Below are 22,504 nucleotides of genomic sequence, written 5' to 3'. Positions count from 1 at the left end.
GTCATTGGAGAGTTAAGTGGCTTCTGAGTTTTAGGAATTTAATGGGCACTATGAGTAGTCACTGCTATTTTTTTAAGCTTAAAGTTATAGTATATATAGTATTATAAACATAATTATACTTATAATTATGTTCTGATTACGTCTTACTCATTCTATAGGTGTTTACAGTATAATCTGTTTTCCTGTGAATTGGCTATTCAATGAATGATCAATCTAATCTTCATTGAGATCAAAGGAGAACACATATTATGTAAATAAATTTGGAACTGGAATGGGAGATAGAAATGCTTTTATTTATGTATGTAGCCAAATGTCTGGAACAATTTGTATCTAAGAATTTCTAAAGTGATTATAGTGTATTTTCTCAGGCAATACACCCATTAAATAGAAACTTCTCTGATAAAAATGACAAACAGAAAGCTTTTAGTGTATCTTTTTTAATAGCACGACTGAACTGGTACCAAAGTAAGAAAACAACACCAGAATCAGAAGGCATCTTCGGCGGGGCTCACCTACCCCTGTGATTTTCCTCGCCTCAGAACCTGGGCTTTATGGGGGAAGGTGCTTGCAGGGGAAAGAGAAGTTGCCTGTTGTTATTAGTGAGAAGTTCAGGCAGTACAGTAGAGATAACCAAAGCGTCAAACTTGGTATGGGTGCTTTAAGAAGACAACCTGCTCTTCAGACCAACTCCAGGTGCTCAACACCAACACCCATTCTTATTCTTACCCTTGGCTTTGGTTGGAGTAGCAGCCCTTCTGCCCTGAGATGGGACTTTTCATCACAATCCTTGCTCGTGTGAATTTCAAGTCTGAATTTATAACTTACTTTAAAAAAAAAAAAAAAGTCTCTCTCTAACAGTTTGGTTAAATGGGGTTCGAACCCTGTAGAAGCTTACCCAGAATGCACGGAATCATCTTCGCAGAAGAGTGTAGGTGTGCATTTGTTTGTGATCGGGAGATCAGAACAAGGCCTTCATATGCTGTGTAAACACCCTACCGTTGAGCTACATTCTCAGAACACAATGATTAAAAACCAACCTAAAAGAATTTCTCATTTCTATGAAATGTGAATTTAAAACCAGGAATTGCTTCAGCATAGCTCGCTGGCAGAGTTAGGCATGTGCAAGGGCCTGGCTCTAATGCAAAAAGTTAAAACGTAAGATGGAAGATCCAAGATGTGTTGTTCCCTGTTCCCTGGGCTGGCATACAGTTTGGAGGTTCAGTCCATCATCATCAACATGACAGGAAGCATGATAGCGTGCAGGCAGACACGGTGCAGGAGAAGGAGCTCAGAGTTCTACATCTTGATCTGCAGGCAGCAGGAAGCGAACTGAACTAGGTAGCTTGAGCATAGGAGACCTCAAAACCCACCCCCACAGGGACACACCTCCTCCAACAAGACCACTCCCTATAAGCTTACCGGGGCCAGTTACATTCAAACTATCACAATAGCCGTTTTTCATTCTGTTGGTGCTGAGTTTAATCTAGTTGAAGTTATGATAATTAAGTTTGTAAAGATAAAATTATGTTGTGTATAACTGTGTTGTGTCATTTTTATGTAATAGATTTGTCTCTCAGATGGAAATAGTGACACTATACTGTCTGTTTTGTTTCCCACAGACAATGGATTCTGAATTATCACACAGTGTAATTGGGAGCTATCTTAACCCTCCAGAAAGAATGTATCTCCCATCTTTTATCCAGAATGAACCATCTCAGAATGGCCACCCTGTGAATTCAGAAGTCATCCCTCCTAAAATGTTTAATAGTCCAAACAACCAAGGTAATATTAATATGAAACTTTATAGAAAATTCGGAGCAAGACAGAGCATGGCACAGAGCTTACTGTTGTTATATAGAAAATAGTGTGCTTATGTATTGGATATTCACAGACCTGTTAACCACCTGTCTACTGCTGTTCTGTGAGCTTACACAGGTCACTTAACATTTCTATGAGCTTCTTCAACTATAATCTAAAGATTAACAACTTAATTAATATTCCACATTTATCATAAAAACATCTTAGAGCACAGAAACTACTCTTAGCAATAATAAGTCAGAGCTGGGATGGTGTCACATACCTTTAATCTCAGCATTTGAGATGTAGAGGCCAGCCAGGGCTAAAGAGAGAAATCCTGCCTTAAACAAATAAAAGGAATAAACATTCATTAGCTGTTACAGGCAGAGTGGTAAAATAGATTTTTTACTTAGGTGGTCACGGTCTCACACCATAGCCTGGGATGGCCCAAGACATAGGACTTTGTCCCTGCCCCAGCCTTGGGAGTGCTGGCCTTCCTTACAAGCGTGCCACCATACAGGTGCAGTCTCTTTTCCATGTGGCTCCTGTTCTTTAGGGACTGCATGGACCTCACACTCCCGAGTCATCACTGTGTCCTGTGATTCACACTTTGGATCTAGCAGAACTGTGGAGGGATTTTTTTGTTTGTTTGTTTGTTTTGTTTTGTTTGGTTTGGTTTGGTTTTTTTGAGACAGGATTTCTCTGTGTAGCCCTGGCTGTCCTGGAACTCAGTGTGTAGACAAGGCTGGCCTCAAACTCTGAGATCCTCCTGCTTCTGCCTTCTGAGTACTGGGTGTCCCACCATCACCTGGCTGAAGTTTTCTAAGAAGGCAGATTTGAAATCATTTTCAACTTTTTACCTTGGTCATCTGATTTTGATGTTAGTCTTCATAGTTTCACAACAATGAAGTTTTCATTGAAGAGCATGACATGCATATTTCTTCTTGCTTCTCAAGGTATCTCTTTATTTGTAAACTAGTTCTTTGTCTATTAAATTTCTTGTCAATTTGTAAATAAAATAAACATCCAAGGGACTGGCAATAGAGAGAAGCTCAGGACTGACTCTGTGTGTGTGTGTGTGTGTGTGTGTGTGTGTGTGTGTGTGTGTATAAGAGAGAGGGTGTGTGTGTGAGAGAGAGAGGGTGTGTATGTGTCTCTGTGTGTGTGCTCCATGGTACATGTGTACCCATGTATATATATGCATTACATACAAATAAAAAAGGTATTGGTGGTGGCACACGCCTTTAATCCCAGCACTCTGGATTCAGAAGCAGGCAGATCTCAGAGTTCAAGGCCAGCCTGGTCTACAGTAAGTTCCAGTACAGCCAAGGCTACACAGAAAAAGGTAAATAAATGAATTAATAAAGGATAGAACAAAAATCCAGGTTTGGAATCCTTCTAACCTAGATAATCAGAATGCTAGAGAGTCGTGTGGAGTTGTATCATATTCAAGCTTCAGTCAGAATTCACATATCCAAAATTATCCTTGTGAATCTCTTTGGAAGCCATTATATTCAAATAACTATAAAATGTGACTATTAGAATTTTTTAAACATAAATTTAAGAGAACCTTAATATTGAATTAGAAAGTATTTATGGCTCCAGAGTGTTTAATTCTTTATAAATTACTTTATCATCTGACTGTTTCCCTCCCAAGAGGTCTGTAATCATAGTTGCTGTCTTGGTTAGGGTTTCTATTGTGACAATACACCATGACAGAATACCCTGGTGAGGAAGAATGGGTTTATCTCTCCTACAACTCTTCCATCCATCCCTGAGGGACGGCAGGGCCGACTCAAGGCAGGGCCCTGAAGGCATGCTGCCTGCTTCCCCCCCCCCCCATCCTCATGCCTGCTCAGCTGATTTCACATGACAAGCTCCTGGATGCCTACAGTGAGCTGGGCCCTCCCGCATCAGTAACTCATCAAGACAGTGCACCACGGGCTTTCTTTCCCACAGGCCAGTCTGGAGGAGGTATCTTCTCAACTGAGGTTCCTCTTCCCAGGTGATCCTTGTGACGAGTTGATATCCAAATCAGTGAGCCAGCTGCTAGTGCCAGATAGAGGAAACAAGATTCTCCAGCAAACATTATACTAGCTGAATATATGTTATTAACATTCACTTATGTATATTCTAGTCAGACCTAGTTTCATCATTTGAAATCACAAAGGAATAGAAAATAACGGTTAGAAAATACTTAACTCGAACTTTTTCAGCATCATGAAGACACCAACCAATGGAGCTTAGTAAAAGCCACAATAGCAAACACGGGCTCCTTGTGTCTTTTAGCCCAGGCCACTGGTTTGTTTGTTTGTTTGTTTCCTGGAAAAACCGTTCCACCTCGCCTGCCCACAAAGAACAAAATAATGGCAGGGTTCGCTGAACTGAGTGTATCTTTAAGCCTCAATTACCATATTAATTAGTGGAAGGTCTCTCATTAGGAATAATAAATTCTATCCTAGAAATCACTTAACCCAGTAGATTATTGTTTCTACAAGATGCACCATAGGAAATGCATCCCTTTTTAGAAGTATTTTAATTTTATGGGTATTATACATCAACTTCTATATATTTTCTGGCAACTAGCAAAAATACACTGTTCATTTTTTATTGTTACCCAAGTTATTATAATTATTAATTTTTCAAAAGACTTTCATTTGAAACATCAAGCAAATTTCTTTTCAATAGCACTTGTTTCAGCATTAAAAACTCTTCAGGAAAAGATCCATCGCCTAGAGCTGGAGCGGACTCAGGCTGAGGACAACCTGAACTCTCTGTCCAGAGAGGCAGCACAGTATAAAAAGGCCTTGGAGAATGAAACAAATGAGCGGAACCTGGCCCACCAGGAATTGATTAAACAGAAAAAAGGTAAAGGACACTGGTTCTTGGCATTCGGGCTTGCCAGAGCTCAGTTTGACAGCAATGAGCCCAGGGGAAGCCTGAGGCCATGGTCATTCAGCATTTTGGTATTTGTGGGGAACTAATGTAACCCTGGACTTGCCTGCATTGTATCTATTATGCTACTCACAAATATAATTTTGAGGTGAGTCTCACACGCCCCCCAAGCTGGTCTTGAACTTGCTATAGCCAAGGACCTTGCGCATCTGGTCCTCCTGATTCCACCCAAGGGCCAGATCGTGGGTATGCATCACCAGAGTTGCTCTATGCAATGCAGGGGACTGAATTATTCTATCCGCTGAGCCGTATCCCCAGCCCCTACTTTGTAAGTATTTGAGTTAAAAGAAAAACCTTAGGTAAATTGTGTTTAGAAATTAGAATATTTTTAGAATGAATAATAAGCTTAGCTAAATCCATAATAATATTTTATATTTTGATTAATCTAATTAAATAATATAAAATCATAAAAATGTATGGGAAATAATTTTATTCAAATTGAATACAGGATTAATTAGAGGAGATAGATAGAGGCCTCTGTGGAAATTAGGAAAGGGGCATTAGATAAGAACTTTAAGAAATGTAGCGTGTAAGTTCTTGTATATTTTTCTTCCAAACTCTTTTGTCTTCCTTCTGAAACCCTCACCCACACACATAAAGCCCCTTGCATTTCACCTCCCAACAGAATGAACAATGAGAAGAGGCAGACTGAGCACGTGGCGCTGACGGAAGTGAAAGGGTTAAACACTGGTTACTTCCCCTTCTGGAATTAACCTGGGAGGCAGAGGCAGACCTCTGTGTATTCATACTGGCCTGGACTACATAGCAAGTTCCAGGCTATCCAGGGCTACAAAGTGAAAGAGGGTTTCACAGACATGTTTTGTTTTGTTTTGATGATAAGAAAGAGTAAAGGAGAGAACCTGTGTGATGGCTGCCATACTTGATTCCCAGGTTAAATGGCGGACGCGAAAACTAAAACCCACAGGCTGCTCAGACCCCCATTCGTGAGTCACTCATGCTTAAAGTCAGTGAGTAAGAGCAAGGCCAGAATTAGTCTTAAAAACAATGGCTGTGAGTGCCTGGAGCTCCAGCTTTGGGGTAGGCTAATTAACTCACTATTTTGTCTTGCATAGATATAAGCTTCCAGTTAAGCTCAGCCCAGTCCCGTTGTACACTTCTAGAGAAGCAGCTCGAATATACAAAGAGAATGGTTCTCAATGTAGAGCGAGAAAAGGCTATGATCCTAGAACAACAGGTAAGTACACTCTCCCTTGAGGAATGGCAATTTAATACGGTGTTTTGAAGACTGTAATATGGGAAGTTTTTCATATTATAGCCATAGTAAGATATAAAGCTGTGTGTAGGAGATTTTCACCTACAGTGACAGTAGGCTGCCATTTAGGCTGACACTTTGCAATGAAAACAAGAAAAATTTAACAGATAACCTGAAGAAACTGCACAAGGGGGAAGGGAGGAGGAAGGAAGAAGACAAGGCCCTAAGGAGGCTGCACATAATCACCCATTAAATCCCCACAGTTCACCCTGATGTTGACTTCAGAGGGGCGGTTGACACAGCACCTCTGACAGCTGCCCTTCTGGCTCAGGGAATCAGCCTAAGGCCTACCTAGCGCAGAAAGCCGAGGCAACCTCGGGCTGTGTGCTTTGTAGAGTTGAGTAAGGAAGCAGACCGACCGCCTAGATCACAGCCAGGAGCTGGAACTCCAGGACCAGCATCCACAGGACACACAGATACTCCCACAGTTAGCACTGAGTAAGCAGTGGCTCAGAGGGACACCAGCCCCTAAAATCTCTGTGCTTGCTCTAGTCAGGGCAGGGTGGTGATGCAACCACGCTGGACAACGTAATTAGACTGTGTCTCAAGAAGAGGAGGGCAAAGAAAACGACATTTTCTGTTGGGTGTTAGAAGCCATAACATGGCCAAATAGATTTGAGAACAAATTAAATACTAAAAATGAAATTTAGAACCAGTAGGCCTACTAGATGATTACCAGACAGAATTCAAGAGATGGACACATGCCACTCAGGCCAACAAAGGGACATTATAGTAAACTCGGGAAATAAGAGATTAAGAAAGATCTAACTGGATATGTAAGTGGAGGTTTTAAGATGGAAAGAAAAATGATGTAGAAGTAATACTTGAAAATATGGTAGCTGAGCACCTTCCAAAATGGATTAAAAATTAAAATCATCCCCCTCAGTCAAGAGGCACCTAAGATAATCACCTCATAAAGTGGAAAGGTTACCAGGTTGTTTGGTTGGTTGTTGTTTGGCTTTTGTTTTGTTTTGGAGTTCTGGTCTGTCATGGAGCGCCTCTTCTTAGGGCATGTCAGTTTGAAGTCTGAGTAGCCCTTGTAATTGACAAAAAAGAGGAAGGGAAAGTTTCAGGAAATATGGCTCCTTGTTGAGCTAAGTGCCTTTGTAGTGGGGCTGAATGTTTCTCACATCGGAGCCCATTTCTTTCCCCAGGTTAGAGGAAGTTTTGCCATAACTCACTGATTGTATTCCTTTCCCCATTTCTAGGACAGGAGACCTAACCAAAGCAACAAAAGCAAAGGAGGGGCTTTTACAGTACAGTACAGTAGTCCCTGTGATAGGAAAGGCATGGCAGTGGGGTGAGGGGGAGGGGTGAGGGGTGGGGGACGGCGGTATGAGGCAGCCGGTTACTGTTATAATTTATATACATAAAAGTGCTTCAAGAGAAAAAGACACATGTGACAGATCTCACCAGCCTCTGGGGACAGGAGCAGCAGAAGAGAAGTGAGAGGCAGGCTGTGGGGAAGACAGAGAGAACAATGGGAGGTGAGGGGGGCTTTTAGAAGGGAACACAGTGAATGTGCACAGGTGGCTCTTAGTGGCTGCAGCTGAGGGCGTGTCCTGTCAGAACCCCAAGGGCAGGTGCCTGAGTACTAACAGTTACATTGTGTCTTCTTCAGTTGGGAAGCAGAGAGAATTCCAGTATACAGTGATACAGAGTAGATATTTCCATTATAAAAGAGGGGAGGGGCCATACGAAGGTCAAACAGAGTTAAGACTGAAAGTCAGAGGGCCAGCATCAACCTCCTGCTGCATGTGTGCCAACTGGGACTGTGATGGAGCCCTCAGAGCTCCCAACAACCTTGAGGAGTCCTGTCCCTCCAGCTCCGTGACACACATGTCCTGTCTGCTGAAGATTCATGTCCCTCCAGCTGCCTGTGACATACGTGTCCTGTGTGCTGAAGATGCATGTCCCTCCAGCTGCCTAGGACACACATGCTCTGTCTGTTGAGGAGTCATGTCCCTCCAGCTGCCTGTGACACACATGCTCTGTCTGTGAGGAGTCATGTCCCTCCAGCTGCCTGTGGCAGAGTCTCTCCCTTGGGCCAGGTCTACGATATGCTTGTAACTTCCCTGAGAAGATGTCCCATGATGTTGACATCTCCAGCATCCCAGGGTCTCACTGCAGTGTAGGCTTTACTCTGGCTGCTTCCCGAGGTAGCCTCTCGGGCCTCTTTGCAGGAACTTGGAACCAGGTGTCTCTTTAATTGAGCTATTCTCTTTAAGGCCTAGAGTCGAGGTCCTTCCCAGCTCGGCTGCAGTGCTGAATTTGCTGTAAGCTCTGCTTGAATGCACTGCACGTTTTCATATTTTTCTATCCAGTTTTTGCAGTGGGCAATAGCCATGCTGCAGTCTGAAAACAATCTTCCTTTGAGGCTAGGCAATGATAGCACATGTTTAATCCCAGCACTTGGGAGGCCACTTGGGAGTTTGAGGCCAGCATGGTCTACAGAGCTAGTTCCAGGACAGACAAGGCTAAACAGAAAAACCCTATCTCAAAAACCAGAAGGAAAAAAACAAAAAAACAAAAAACAAACAAACAAACCCCTTTCCTTGAAATGTCCTCTACCAAATAAATTAATACATTGCTTTTTAAAAGATTTAGTGTGTGAGTGTGTGTGTGTGTGTGTATGTGTGTGTGTGTGTGTATCTGTGGGTCTGTGTGTATGGAGGGGGCCTTGGATCTTCTGGAACTCGACTAGTGAACCACCAGATGTAGGTACTGGGAATCAAACAAGTCCTGTGCAAAATAGCAAGTGTTCCCAACTGATGGGCCATCTTCCACACATACACACACACACATACACACACACACACACACACACACACCACCACCACCACCACCACCACCCCCACCCCCGTCCTTTGCTTTCGAATTTCAACCTCACTTGAGTTCTTAGGCTGCGGGCAGAATGAGTCCAGTTTTGTTACCAGACTGTGGTAGGAATGGCCTCTCCCTCAGTCCCTGTTATCGAGTCCTGCTCCTCTTCGGAACACACCACTGCATTTACCAGTTTTTCTGTCTCACCTCCCCGTCTCACCTCCCCAGCATGGCCACAGGATCCTAGGACTTCTCCAACTCCCAGTTCCGAACTCATTCCTGACCCTTCCCGTAAACTAGTTCCACACACGCCAGAGCCTATCACTTCCACAGCCCCACACCCCAGTTCCAGTTCCTGTTGTTGTGACAAACACCTGACTAAAGCAACTTTGACTTGCAGTTTGATTGCATAGACTGCCATGGTAAGATAAGAAACATTTTGCTGGGCATTAGTGGTGCACACCTTTAATCCCAGCACTCGGGAGGCAGAGGAAGGTGGATCTCTGTGTGTTCCAGGACAGCACCACCTCTGTCTGAGGAAGTCTTAGATTTAGTGTATGCTCCAGTCCCAGAGTTGGGTTTTTTGGTTGGTTGGTTGGTTGGTTGGTTGGTTGATTGTTTTTGGTTTTTCTGTGGCATTGGAGCCTGTCCTGGGACTAGCTCTGCCTCTGCTTCCCAGTGCTGGCATTAAAGGCATGTGCCATCACCGCCCAGCTGTCCCAGAGTTGTTAATGGAGTGTTCATGCTTACTTTCTTTGTTGAAGTCTGAATGCGATGTTCCCTCCGCCCTGGCTTCGCTCCTGGTACTCTTCATTGCGAGCGGTCTAGCGGCTCTGAGGCCATGTGTGATGCTTTCTGCTGTGGCTCTCCTTGGCAAACTGGGTTTTCATTTCTTACATTTCAACTTGGTTCCAGGACAGCCTCCAAAGCAACCTGTCTTGAAACCCTGTCTTGAAAAAAAAAAAACAAAACACAAACAAAACAAAAACAAAAGGTATTACTAAAATTAGTCTTTAAATTTAGAAAGTGAAACAAAAACTCCTGTTGATTTGAAAGTCAACAAGGTAGACTTGGGGCCGGGTCCCTTGCGCACATCCTCTGAGATGGGGAATCCAGACAGAGCTTCCTCATCACAAGGAGGAGTCACCATGATAGAGGCCCAGGTGGATTGGTAGCTTTCCTCACTAAGTAGCCTGCCTGCCTGCCAGCATCAGCCTCACCCTCTGCTCAGAGCCACAGCTGAGCCACAGCTGCCCATTCCCGTCAGCTCCCTTGTCCATCTCTGCACTTGTCCCTGTCCAGTCTCCAGGTGGTGTGTGGTGGGTTACCACTCTTCCTCTCTTTGGAATCGTCTAGTCTCTGTTGTCTGACTCTTCGTAGAGTCACTCAGGACAGCTCCTAATCTACCACACCCCATCTTCCTTCAGTTCTCTTAACTATTGTGTATTTGTAGTTCAAGTTATCAAGTCCCTACCAAACACTTTTTGCCTTCATCCAACAGTGTCTGGTAATTTTTATTTCATTTAAAAATATTTTCAAATCTTAGTAGGGATTTCTTTGCGTGCATACATGCTTATGTGTGTGGCGTAAAGAATTAAAGCCCGGGCATTGGATACGGCAGGAAAGTGCTTCACTGTTGAGTTATCCTTCAGCCCATTACTCACTTATTATTATTTATTTGTGTTGAGACAAGGTGTCAATCTGGTGCCAGGGTGGGTTTGAACTCACAATCGTCCCCCCTTAGCCTCCCAAGTGACTGGTGTTCCTGCCAAAAACCAGTAGCCCCAGCTCTGGTGGTGCCTTCTTAACCCTCCTCCCTTCTTCCCCAGGGACCTGTATTCTAATTTACCAGTGTGCCATGAATTATAGTAAACCCTTCTCATGAGAGACCCTTTCTACCGTGCGCCTCCATCTGTATTATAGCTTTCACTTTCATGTTGTAAAACAGACCCATAATTCATTATTAGCTCCCTAAAATTTGTGACTGTCCTTTAAAGAAAATTACAAAGAAAATATGTATTTATTTACAGTTTAATCATTTCTGGCGCTTTGCATTTTTCTGCATAGATTGAGTTTCCTTCAGTCTGAAGAAAAAAAAAAATGATGCCAAAAATCCTCATAGCATTTGTATACCTGGAATAGCCTTTGTTTCAGACATATTTGTGAGAGATATAGAATTCTGGTTGATTTACTTTTGCTGTTTGGGGTTCTTATTTTTTCAGTCTGTCAATATTTGAGATTAAGCTTGGAATATTTTTAGCCTTTATTCTTCAGTGGGCATTTTGTCTTGCTCCTCTCTCTTGTCTGAGTCAGCAGAATCAGGCTATCCTAGACTGCTTTCTGTGGTTGCTTTTCATTCTGTTCTAATTAGTAGGCTTTCCGTTATAGAGCTATTTTTATGTTCATAGAAAACCAAGTCAGGTTCTTCTTTGTCCCTAAACAGTTGGCTCTTAGTACTAATATAATAAACAGTCCTATAAAACAGCCTGTGTGTGTGTATATGGTAACTTCCTGCACATGTGTGTGGTAATTTTCTGTGCATGTGTGTGGTAACTCCCTGTACATGTGTGTGGTAACTCCCTGCGCATGTGTGTGGTAACTTCCTGGGTGTATGGTGGAGGACTTCCTGTGCATGTGTGTGGTAACTTCCTGTGAGTGGGGGGACTTCCTGCGCATGTGTCTGGTAACTTCCTGTGCATGTGTTTTATCCCCAACTGCTCTTCTGTGTTAGAGTCAGGGAGGCTGGGGTCATGAGTAGGCTTGGTCACCTGTGAGTTACACCTCACAGCTTTGGCGTAAGTTTTTTGTGTGACACTTTCCATAGTGCCATTGGTGTATAAAGATGCAGAGCTTTATTCTATTAGTGCTAATTCAACAACATGTTTGTCACATACTACATTTGCTCCTTTAACGGATCTGATGTTCTTGTTTTCTGCTCATAAGTGCCTAACATGTAGACATGTATATACATGTTTCTAGTAGCTGATTATGTTATACTTTGATTTCTGAGAAATTATGTTATCCTTGATCCATAGGCTTTACTTGCCAAATTTAGATTTTTTTTCTTTCTTTTCTAGGCCCAGCTTCAAAGGGAAAAAGAACAAGATCAGATGAAGCTGCACGCTAAACTGGAAAAGCTCGATGTCTTAGAAAAAGAGTGTTTCAGACTGACGACGACCCAGCAGACTGCTGAGGTAAGCTGTCTTTGTCTTGTCTCTGAGGTGGTACCATCAGGAAGAGTGTGAGCTGACGTGGGTTAGCAGTGAGTGAATCAAGGGTTAGAGCGATCGATCCGTGCACCCCTCTCAGTCACCGGGTAGTTCCTGCCCTCGGGGAGCGGGTGTCCTGTCGTGACATGAGGGAGCCTGCCTGCGGGCACCAGATGGCCTTCACCGCCTATGCTACATCCGCTCTCCTCCCCCGAGTCCGCCTGGTTCCACAGCACTGCCCTGGAGGCTCATGTCGTCTTTGTAACCCTCAGAAATCTCTCCCCATGACACTTCTGTCATGGTTCCTGTTCTGAACCGCACAGAGAAGGTGGCGTGCGTGCGTGCGTGTGTATGGAGTGCATGACGGCTCTTTTTAAATTGTTCTCATTGCTTTGCCATTTTACCATTTCATGTGTATTACTCTTTTAGCGATTATGAGTTTATTACTGTGTATGTGGATAATGGAGGTGCATTACGCCATGGCACATGTGTGGAGGTCAGAGAACAGCTGTGTGAAATTGGTTTCCTCCTTCCACTTCTCCATGGCTCCAGGGATCAAACTTTCATGGCAGGCACTTTGCTTGCTGGGCTGTCTTGCTAGCCCTTGTGTTATTGTAACCCTTGTTTGACAGAACAAGGAACCAGGCACTTCCTGCACCCCACCCCATCACGTGCAAGTGACCAGCATTGTCACCCACCACGCGTACATGGCCAGCGTTACTATTGTTTGTTTTTGAGTGGACGTTGGGACCCAAGCCCATAATGGGCTTCAAAGCTATAGCATTCTCGGAAGCTTCACGTGGCTCTGGTGGTAGCTGGGAATAAAGCGTGTGTGTTTATTGTCTGTAGATCTGGTGGTGGCCTCGAGGTAGTCTCTGGAGTGCACAGTGGTCCTTGAACTCTCAGCCACGCTGAGAGGAGAAAACATCAGCAGCACCAGAGCAAGCGCGAAGTAAAAACACACGGAGAGTGATTTAAGCCATCGTCTGTGTCATCTCAGTAATGACGTAGAATAGACAGTAGGAAGAAAGTGACGTTCACGTTTGTGCAGGTTAGAATTAAAGCCGGCAGGTGGATGAGTAGGGGAAGCGAGCAGAGCGCTGCGACCTTGGTGTCCAGGCTTTCCCTTTGCTCTCATGGACAGCAGCAAGGAAGGACGCACAGGGAGGCCCGCGAGCTCTAGGCGGCTTCTGCCATTGCTCTTCTTCCTTTCCACTCTAACTGAGCCCCTAGGACTGTCCTGGGGAGGACACTGGGCTTGGGGCTCATGCAGGCTCGTTCTCTTGCAGGATAAGATCAGATATCTCGAGGAGAAACTAAAGGAAGAGGAGCATCAGCGCAAGCTGTTCCAAGACAGAGCGTGTGAGGTCAATAGCTGTCTTTAGTCCGTCACGGACACCACGTGTCTTTGCATGCTTGATTGTCATGACCTAAACCCCAGTCTACACTTGGTGTGGGTGTTCCAGATTGTTACTACTGTCTGTTTTACTGTGGTAACAAAATTGTCACTTGCCAGCACACCCTTATACTCAGACACATTGCCAAAAGATGTTGCACATACATATACCCTCAGTTGAGATAACTGGCTCCTAGCATACATTAGTGTCACCTTGAGACACACACACACACACACACACACACACACACACACACACATTCTATTATAAACAGAAAATAATCGTAATGTATTACTAGGGTATTCTCCCTCAGAAGACCTTTGGGTGTTGTTTTTTAACGTGGAGCCTCACTGTGTCCCCTGAGCTGGCTCTCAGCTCCTAGGCTCCCACAGTCCAGTCCTGCTTCAGCTCCATCCAGGAAACTGCAACTGAGCAGTTCTTGGCTTCAGAACGTATTTACGCTCAAAAGCTGAGGCCCTAACTTCCATTATGTATCAAGAAGCTTGTTACAGATCAGTCCATGAATTATTTCTTTAATTTTATAGCTTCAAACTGGACTGGAAATCAGCAAAATTTTAATGTCTACAGTTTCACATTCAAAGTCCTGTAAAGAAAAGAAGAAACCACTAAAGGTACGAATATACAGCTTTCCCAAGATACTTCTAACTTTATGATGTACATTGATTTGCCCTTAATACTTCTACTTCTTTCCTGGAAGGTTGAGAAGACATTTGTGACAGAAGACGTTGTCTTCCTGTTCTATTGCTGTGAAGAGACACCATGACCACAGCAATTCTTATAAAATAAAGCATTTAACCGGGGACTTGCTTACAGTTTCAGAGGTTTAGTCCATTGTCACCATGGTGGGGGGCAGAGCATTACATCCTGCTCCACAGGCTCCAGGTAGAGAGGGGATGGGGGTAGAGGCTGGGCCTGATGGGGGAATGTCAAAGCCCAAACCCAGTAACACACCTCCCAATGCTCCTCAAGCGTTTCCCTTCCGGTGACTAAGCTTTCAAGGATATGAGCCTGTGGGATCCCCAGACATGCGGCAGTCATGCCAAGAAATAAGTCAAATGGTGATGGTAAGGACAGAAAGTTCCATGAGACCCAGGCTAAAGCAATGTCAGAGTGTGCAAAACCTAACTCTCTGTTTGCCTGCCTGACTGAGCCTGTGCTGTGCCGGCAAGCAGCCAGTTCTCACAGAGCGCCTAACAGAATGTATTGGTGACATTGTTTCCAAGCGTGCTAAGCAGGGCACAGTGGTACACACCTTTAATTCCAGCACTAGAGAGGCACAGATAAGCCGGACTTTGTGAAAGCTAGCCTGGTCCAGATAGAGAGAGATCCAGAGATCCAGGTCAGCCAGGGCTACATAGTGAGACACGTGTCAAAATAAATAAATAATAATAAATCCTGCATGCAGTTTTATGTAAATACATATGCAGTAAAAACAAAGATTTTTAAAGTTTATTTATTAATATTTGAGACAGGGTTACACACTAGTAGCCTTAGTTGGCTTCAGATTTTCCATGTGTCCTGGGCTCACCTTGACTTCTGTCCACATGCCTGAGCCTCCTTAGTAGCTTGGAATACAGCCCTGTACTACCACACCTTGTAGACGATAAAAGGAGCATAAGAAAGAAAATAAAACTTCTGAAAAAGAAGAGGGTAACTAACAGCAAAATCACGTAGTAAGGCACTAAGTCCACTGCCAGGTGCATAGGGTGTGGAAATAGCATGTTTCCCTTTCAGGATAAAAGCTCCGGCATCGCAGGAGATGGGTCAGAGTTCAGAGCCCCTCTTATCTCTGTACATTTATGCGTTTATGTGTGGATGTGTCCATGTTCCCAGCTCTTATACTTTGTTGCACTTGAACCAGTGTCTGTAGAGCACACGGCACATGCTTAGAGTCCCAGCTGGCTGGGGCAGGAGGTCTGGGAGTTCAAGGACAAGCAGGGTGTGATGAGTCTTCGGGCCCACATAGCCAGAAGAACCCGTGGAGAGTGATGCAGGGCCACCACACTGAGATCAGCCTGGGAACCCTCAAGAATGACACACAATCCCAGCTGGGGACAGAGATGCATAGCTTAATCTCAGGCCACCATGGGCTAACAAGACAGTGTCTCAAAAAACAAACCTATTAAAACCGGGTGTAGTGATGCTCATTTGTAATTCCTGTACTCAAAAGGCTAGGACAGGAGGGCCCTGTGTTATATATAGTAGGCTCCTGGCTAGCCTGGCAAACAGACTCCCATCCAAAAACAGGTGGTGGTGTTGGATTTGAACTTTTACTCTGAATAGTTGGTACCCACTGAAGGCTTTTAGGAACAGTAGAGACAGGTATAGTTCTAATGGTAACAGGTTTATTACATGTGTAGATTCATGTAGCCACCACAGTGATGAAGATACAGAACTGCTCACCGCCCCAAGGGTCCTCCACACCGCCTTCATAGCCACGCCCCTCCCCCCAACCCCAGCAAGCTACTGTTTGCCTTCTCTGTAGTTTTTCTTCTTTCAAGAATCCTGTATAATCAGGTGCTGTGTCTGCAATCTGAGTTCTGAGGAGGCTGAGGCAGTGGGATTGCCATGATGGAGACCAGCCTGCTCTACACAGCAACATTGCATCCCAATGACACAGCGGTCATTAGAGTTGCACAGTCTGAACCTGTGGGGTTGCGTTTTCCCTGGAGTTCCATCTGAGTTGTTATATGTTCACTTTCCCTTTGACATGAGTCCATGCTAGGGACCTCTACAGTTTAATCAGTTCCTGTGTGAGGACATTTGGGTTGTTGGTACTTTCCAGCTATTACAAGTAAAGCTATTGTATGCATGTGCGTGCGTGCATGTGTGTGTGTGTGTGTGTGTGTGTGTGTGTGTGTGTGTGTGTGAACATCAGTTTTTATTTTTCTAGGATAAGTCCCCAAGAGTGCAATTGTTAGGTCACATGATAAATACATGTTTCACTTTACAAGAAACTGCCAACTTGTCATCCCAAGTGGCTTTACAAATATGCAAGTGATGTAGTTTCTCTGCATTCTTGACAATATTTATGTAATTGCTGTCTTATTTTACTCATTTTAATAGGCATGCGGTGATGTTTTTTAACTTTTTTATTTTTGTATTTTATATTAACCTGAGTTTTCCTAGTAACAAGGTTGTTGACGATCTCTTCATGTGTTAACCCTTTGTTATCTCCAGTCAAATGTTCCTACACTCAAATTGTACTTATACTTAGTGTTGAGTTTTTCATATCGCAAATGTATATTAAAATAGCACTTTGCTTCCTTTTTCCCATGCTAACCTTTAGAAAACTAAGTGTCTAAAGAGAGACCCACCTCAGAGAACGGCCCCCATGCCTAGAGCACTGCCTTTGGAGAGGGAGACGGTAAGAGGGTAAAAATGAAGTTTGACGTTTGGAAAGCTACTGTCCATGCAAACGCTGTTTACACACTGACCTAGTTGGCTTTGTATCGCTGTGATGACCACCACGACCGGAGCATCATGGGAAGACAGGGTTTATTTCGGTTTACAGTCTGTGAAGGGAAGTTAGGACAGGGACCTGGAATCAGGAACTGACACAGAGACCGCGGAGGAAAGACTCATTGGCTTGCTCTCCATGGTTTGCTCATTTTACCACCTGCCCAAGGATGGTGCTGCCTCCAGTGAGCTGGGTCACCCTGCATCAATCATTAACCAAGAGAACACTCCACACACGTGCCTATAGGCCAGGGGATGTCACCAGTTTCTCACCTGGGGTTCCGTCTTCCCAGATGACCTGAGCTTGTGTCAGCTTGTGCCCACGGAGCTCTAACCACACATAGGGTCTAGCGCTAGTTTCTCCTCCCTTCAAGTGTGCGGTGCAGGCTGATCCTTTAATGCAAGCTTGTAAACCTTCTGCAGACGCTGCCTCCCTGTAGACTGCGTTACCTTCAGAAACCTGTTCTCTCTGAACCACAGTGTCTCCACAAGCCTCTCAGAACAACTTCCCAGGGCAAAGCTGGACCTCCTAACTCTGGAGAGCCCGTTTCCATGTGTGACAGTTTGTCTGAACTTTTGATGGCAATGCAGGAGGAGCTGGACCAAATGACTGTGTAAGCGTTTCTTCTTTATTAAGTAACCACACGTGTGTAGGTACCTCTTTCCTGGACTCGCTTAAGAACAGTATCACCTATAAGTTCATTTCATGAAGATTTATTTTATTAGATAGAAAATGCTGTGTGTGAGTGGATATGTACATGCAGTTCGAGTCTCACAGACTGCAGAAAAGGAGTGACAGAGGGTTGTCCCAACTCGGGTCCTCCCCTGAGCGGTCTCTCTGCTGCCCACCTTTACTCTCTTAAGGCCTCTCTGGCTAGTTGGACTTACTTTGTTTTGGCCCACAAACAACCATTTTTCATTGTGTCTACTGTAGTATTTAACCTTTTAACTGTGTTGAATTACCACTTTCCTTTATTCCAGAGATTTAGACTAACAGATGTACATCAAATGTATTGCGTCTGAAGACTTTAGGAAAATATGCTTTTATTTTTAAATCTTTTAGCTATGTGGGTGATTTTATTAGGCAAGTAAGAATACCATTCCTTTTCGATTCTGCCTGGTCCGCGTTAGGAATTTGAAGCACCCTCAGTAAGGAAGATACACACAGGAGTCATTGTGTTATAGCCCATGCTTAAATACATGTCAACGCAGACATCAGAACTATGTGACTTAGATGGCAGACTCACTGAGCCCATGATCTGTCGCCACATACAACACTGCTCTCTTGACAGCATCTCCAATCCCAGACTGGAGAGAACCGTGTGTTGCTTCCGGCAAAGCCCTGTGGACCTGTTCATTCTTGTTAGCTGAGCCCACCAACAATTTAGATTGTTTTTTAGACTATTCAGCAGCTAGATACTGAGATAGTTCTAAATGATTATGTTTACCATATTAAGTTAGATATTCTAATGATGTGACTATTTTTTGTAAAAGTCATAGTTGAGCAAAAAAATTACTTGTGGCAAACAGTATTTGATATTTGCTGTTTTCAGTCATGCAAAAATAATGTGTCATATCACACAATACTGCTTCTGTGTTTTTATTTATTTGTTTGGCTTTTTGTGTTAATGAGTATTGAGCACAGGATCTGACATGCAGAGAAACACTCTGTGACTGAGTTACCCGCCCGCCCCGCCCCGCCCCGCCCCGCCCGCTCTTTGCTCTTCTCTGTAGGGAGCACAGTGAACTACTGAAACATATGATGCAAACTGGAAGCCACTCAGTCCCTGATGACATGGAGCAGGAGCTGGAGCAATTAGTGAAGAAGATGGAGAGCAAAGGAGCCCAGATCTCCAAACTCAAGAAGCATCAAGACAGTGTAAGAACACTTTACCTTAACTTTACCTTAACAGACAAACAAACACTGCTCTTCTGAGAACTACCGGGCTGCAGAACACAGAAACAATTGCCACACAATGTTGGAAAAAAATAAAAAAAAGAACTACTAGAAATACATAGGTAGTTGGAATTTTCTTTAGGCTGACAACTAGCTCCCTAATAAAGACATGGAGATTATTCTTAATTATGAATGCTCAGCCTTAGCTTAGGCTTGTCTACACCACCTGTTTTAACTTAATTTAACCTGTTTCTATACATCCATGTTTTGCCTCAGGGCTTTTTACCTTTCTTTCATTCTACAGATCCAGCTTTCCTGTTTCCTCAGTGTCTGTCTGTCTGGCCCCCTGGCATCTCTTTCTCTTCCCTCAGAGCCTAAATTCCTTCTCTGACTTACTCTCCATGCCCAGAAGCCCACCTGTACCTCTTCCCTAGCTATTGGCCATTCAGCTTTTTATTAGGCCAATCAGGTGCCTCAGGCAGGCAAGGTAAAACAATAATACATCCTTACATAATTAAGCAAATGCAGTACATCTTTGCATAGCTAAACAAATATTCTGTAACATATATGTGGATTCAATGTCACATCTCTGTACGGCCCTCCAAATGTAAGTCTGTGTGTGTGGGTATGGCATACTAAAAGACACAAGGGAGTCTCTGGTCCTCTTACCGAGAGCCATCACTGCTGAAGTGACTTGGGTCTCCTTTTCAACTCTTCAGGGTAAAAGTGTGAGCACAAGAGATCGTGTGGACTCGGACCTTGGGGAAACTGTAGGAGCCTGTGGCCTTCGCGCCCTTCCGGTCACCTTCCGCATTCCTTCCCTCCCGCTGCGTTACTGATGTCCTTTGTGCCTACAGAGGCAGCAACATCATCCTGAAGCCATTCTCTCCCTCCTGGGAACCTATGCTTAGCCACTATAGTTAGCAGACAGGTGTGTTAGAAACTAAGAGGGGCATAACCTTCAATATTTCAACAGAAAACTCATGAGTGTAATATTTTACTCTAAGGCAATGACTCCATCCAGAGCTGAATGTAGAACACTGTGATGTTGCTGAAACAGAAGGAAGTCTTTCCAGGAACCCTTCCATCATGTCATGTCCCTCTCACAGCTGTCTGCCTGGGGATGGTCAGCACCCAGACAAGCCGCTGGTGTACCAACCCTTCACACGGTGATTTGTGAAATCTCTGAGAATTACTCTATTCGTTATGCTTATGGCCAAGAAAGAAAAATGTTTTTCCATTTTACATCCTTTTAATACAAAGTAAAAAACAAAACAAAAAATGTTATGATTGCATTGGGGTAAAGATTGTACAACTTGTGCCCTTTCTTGGAACTGCATAGAAGAAATTTTAGATAGAAGAATAATCACAATTTTAGAGTTACCCAATCTATACACTTTATAATTTGAATAAGTGTCCAAGCCTTTTATTGTGATAATCTTTAATTTAAAATTGCCTCCTAAGCAAATAAACATTTATTTCTATTCTAGCACTAATTCTCTCCTTTGCTATTAATATCCTAAAAAGTTCCTACTGTCTTGGAGCTCTAGTTCTGACCAGTAGTAACCTTTTGCTCAACATCCACATCCATCTTCACTGCTCTGCTCTGGCCTTCTCACATGCATATTCTTCAAGAGTTAGCCCAGCTCAGGTCTTCTCTGACTCTTTAACTGGAGCAATAAGCTCCCGAAGGCGAGGCTGTTTTACGCGTCACTCAACTGCCTGGCTATCGATGTCAGCTGTGGAAGCCGCTGTCAGAGATGTAACTTTTGCTGGGTCGGACCTTCTGACGTGATCTTTAAAACACCAACCTAGTCACCTACTTTAGGGTATATTTACCTACTTATTACCTAAAACATTAGATTTTCTTTTCTCCACAGGTCCGTAAACTGCAGGAAAAAATTCAGGACTCAAGGATAAAAGGACCTTCAGGTGTCCTTCGGGAAGATGGCAACCCTAAAGGACCAAAGAACATGAAAAATATCCCTAGGAAGTCTCTGAATGACACTAACCCTTTCCAGAAAAACAGCAGCTTTCGTCCAATACATGTTCACAATCTCCTGGGGAAACTGAGGAGAGATGATATCAAGTGGGAACAGTGACGGAATGGTCACCGTCACCGTGAGTGGCCCGCCAGCGAGACCCTCACATGTCTGTGTGGCTTACATCTAATGTACCTTGGGAGACTTTTGAATTATGCTCCTGGCTTTTATAGAATGTGAAGTTGTATATGCTCGGAACTATGGCTAATGATCTACCCAGAATCCCAGAGTAATAAATGCCTGATGTTGCTATGTACCGAAGCCCCTGCCTCATCAAGCGTCAGAAGCATTTATTTTGCAGCTCCCTGAGGTGAATCTACAAAGGGGGCCGAAGGGGCACTCACTAAAATCAAACCTGAACTCCAAATGCCACCCCAGTCTCACATAGAGAGGCTGCCACCTGCAGACCGGCACAGAGTGAACAGATGCGGTGACTTCCCTGGAATTGACACGGTACCTCCTTTTACTCTCTGCATTCATGTTTGTCTGTTTTGTTTAGAGAGGGAAAGGCACAATCATTCTGCAATTGTGTGAAAATGCCTGTGACTGAGCTCTGATGTGCCAGCTATGAGAAGTAATGCTTAACTGACTACATTTCTTTTTAAACACCGGGAACTGGGTTTATCTTACTCTTGTATAACTTTTCCTGGTTTCTTGTCTGTGTTATAGGTGATTTTCTTCAGTATATGACAGTGTAGAGGATCAAGAAGATAATGGGATTTTATAAGAAATTAGGCATTTAATTAACTTTACCCACAAGAGAAAATGAATTCACTAAATGCGGTATCTCTTTTTATACTTTAGAATCAGTGATGTCACAATGGATTTCTTTGTTGTATACCTGTTTTATAATAAATGAACACTTTTTTGTCTTTCTAGAAGCCTATGGAAATAAGTATATGTCTGTGGGACACTTACCCTTTTATCTTCTCCGACAGCTAGAAAACTGAGGTCACCAACTGAAATAGAAATGAAACAACAAAAAGCTATAGTAAAGGGAAAAGCTTGGAATTAGGGAGGAGGCGGAAGAGACGGGCCAATTGCAAAGGGTCGGTAGGAGTGTGCATTTGCCTGAATTCCCAGTGGCCGGGGAGCATGCAGTCTGAGTATGTAAGCATTATAGATCAGTAGCCCAAAGAGCTGCTTCAAAACAAAACAAAACATTCCAGCCCTAAACTCACAGAGACCAACCTGCCTCCATCCCCCAGGTGCTGGTATTATAGGACCACGCTGCCACCACCGGCTTTCATTTTTTGAGACAGTAGGCCTGGCTGGCCACAAACTCAGTACGTAGTTGTTGGTGTTGAACCTGCCCTCCCTGTCTATACCTCCCACATGTTACAGTCACAGGCATGTGCGGTCACGCCTGGCCACAAAAGGCAGTTAGTTTACTTTCATATGCTTTTGAGACAGCGTCTCAATGGGTAGCCCTGGCTGGCCTGGAATTTACAGACATCTGCCTGCCTCTGCCTCCTGAGAGCTGGGATTAAAGGGGTGCCCCACTTTAGAAGAGCAAGTCTTAAGGACCATCTCTTTTCCCAGGAAGCCTGCATCAGAAGGTGTAAATAGCAGAAATAGGGTAACCCTGAACCTTCTGGGGAAGAGGAACACTGACTCATTTGCACGGTGAA

General features: G+C 43.9%; 1 protein-coding gene across 1 annotated transcript in view; it reads left to right on the top strand.

The window, feature by feature from the left end:
* The window catches only part of Cep57l1 (centrosomal protein 57 like 1), a 44,610-nt gene extending 22,862 nt beyond the window's left edge, over positions 1 to 21,748 (top strand). Inside the window, exons 2-11 of the mRNA XM_051175572.1 lie at positions 1,620 to 1,782; positions 4,486 to 4,665; positions 5,826 to 5,947; positions 11,926 to 12,042; positions 13,347 to 13,424; positions 14,000 to 14,086; positions 16,765 to 16,842; positions 17,415 to 17,548; positions 18,669 to 18,813; positions 20,712 to 21,748. Of these exons, the coding sequence (XP_051031529.1) occupies positions 1,620 to 1,782; positions 4,486 to 4,665; positions 5,826 to 5,947; positions 11,926 to 12,042; positions 13,347 to 13,424; positions 14,000 to 14,086; positions 16,765 to 16,842; positions 17,415 to 17,548; positions 18,669 to 18,813; positions 20,712 to 20,933 (1,326 nt within the window). The 3' untranslated portion in view covers positions 20,934 to 21,748. The remainder of the gene's footprint in view (positions 1 to 1,619; positions 1,783 to 4,485; positions 4,666 to 5,825; positions 5,948 to 11,925; positions 12,043 to 13,346; positions 13,425 to 13,999; positions 14,087 to 16,764; positions 16,843 to 17,414; positions 17,549 to 18,668; positions 18,814 to 20,711) is intronic.
* The last annotated feature ends 756 nt before the right edge of the window (positions 21,749 to 22,504 follow it).

The sequence above is a fragment of the Phodopus roborovskii genome, unplaced genomic scaffold (assembly GCF_943737965.1).
Source record: "Phodopus roborovskii unplaced genomic scaffold, PHOROB, whole genome shotgun sequence".
Lineage (NCBI taxonomy): Eukaryota > Metazoa > Chordata > Mammalia > Rodentia > Cricetidae > Phodopus > Phodopus roborovskii.
This window is presented reverse-complemented; position numbering and strand designations above follow the sequence as displayed.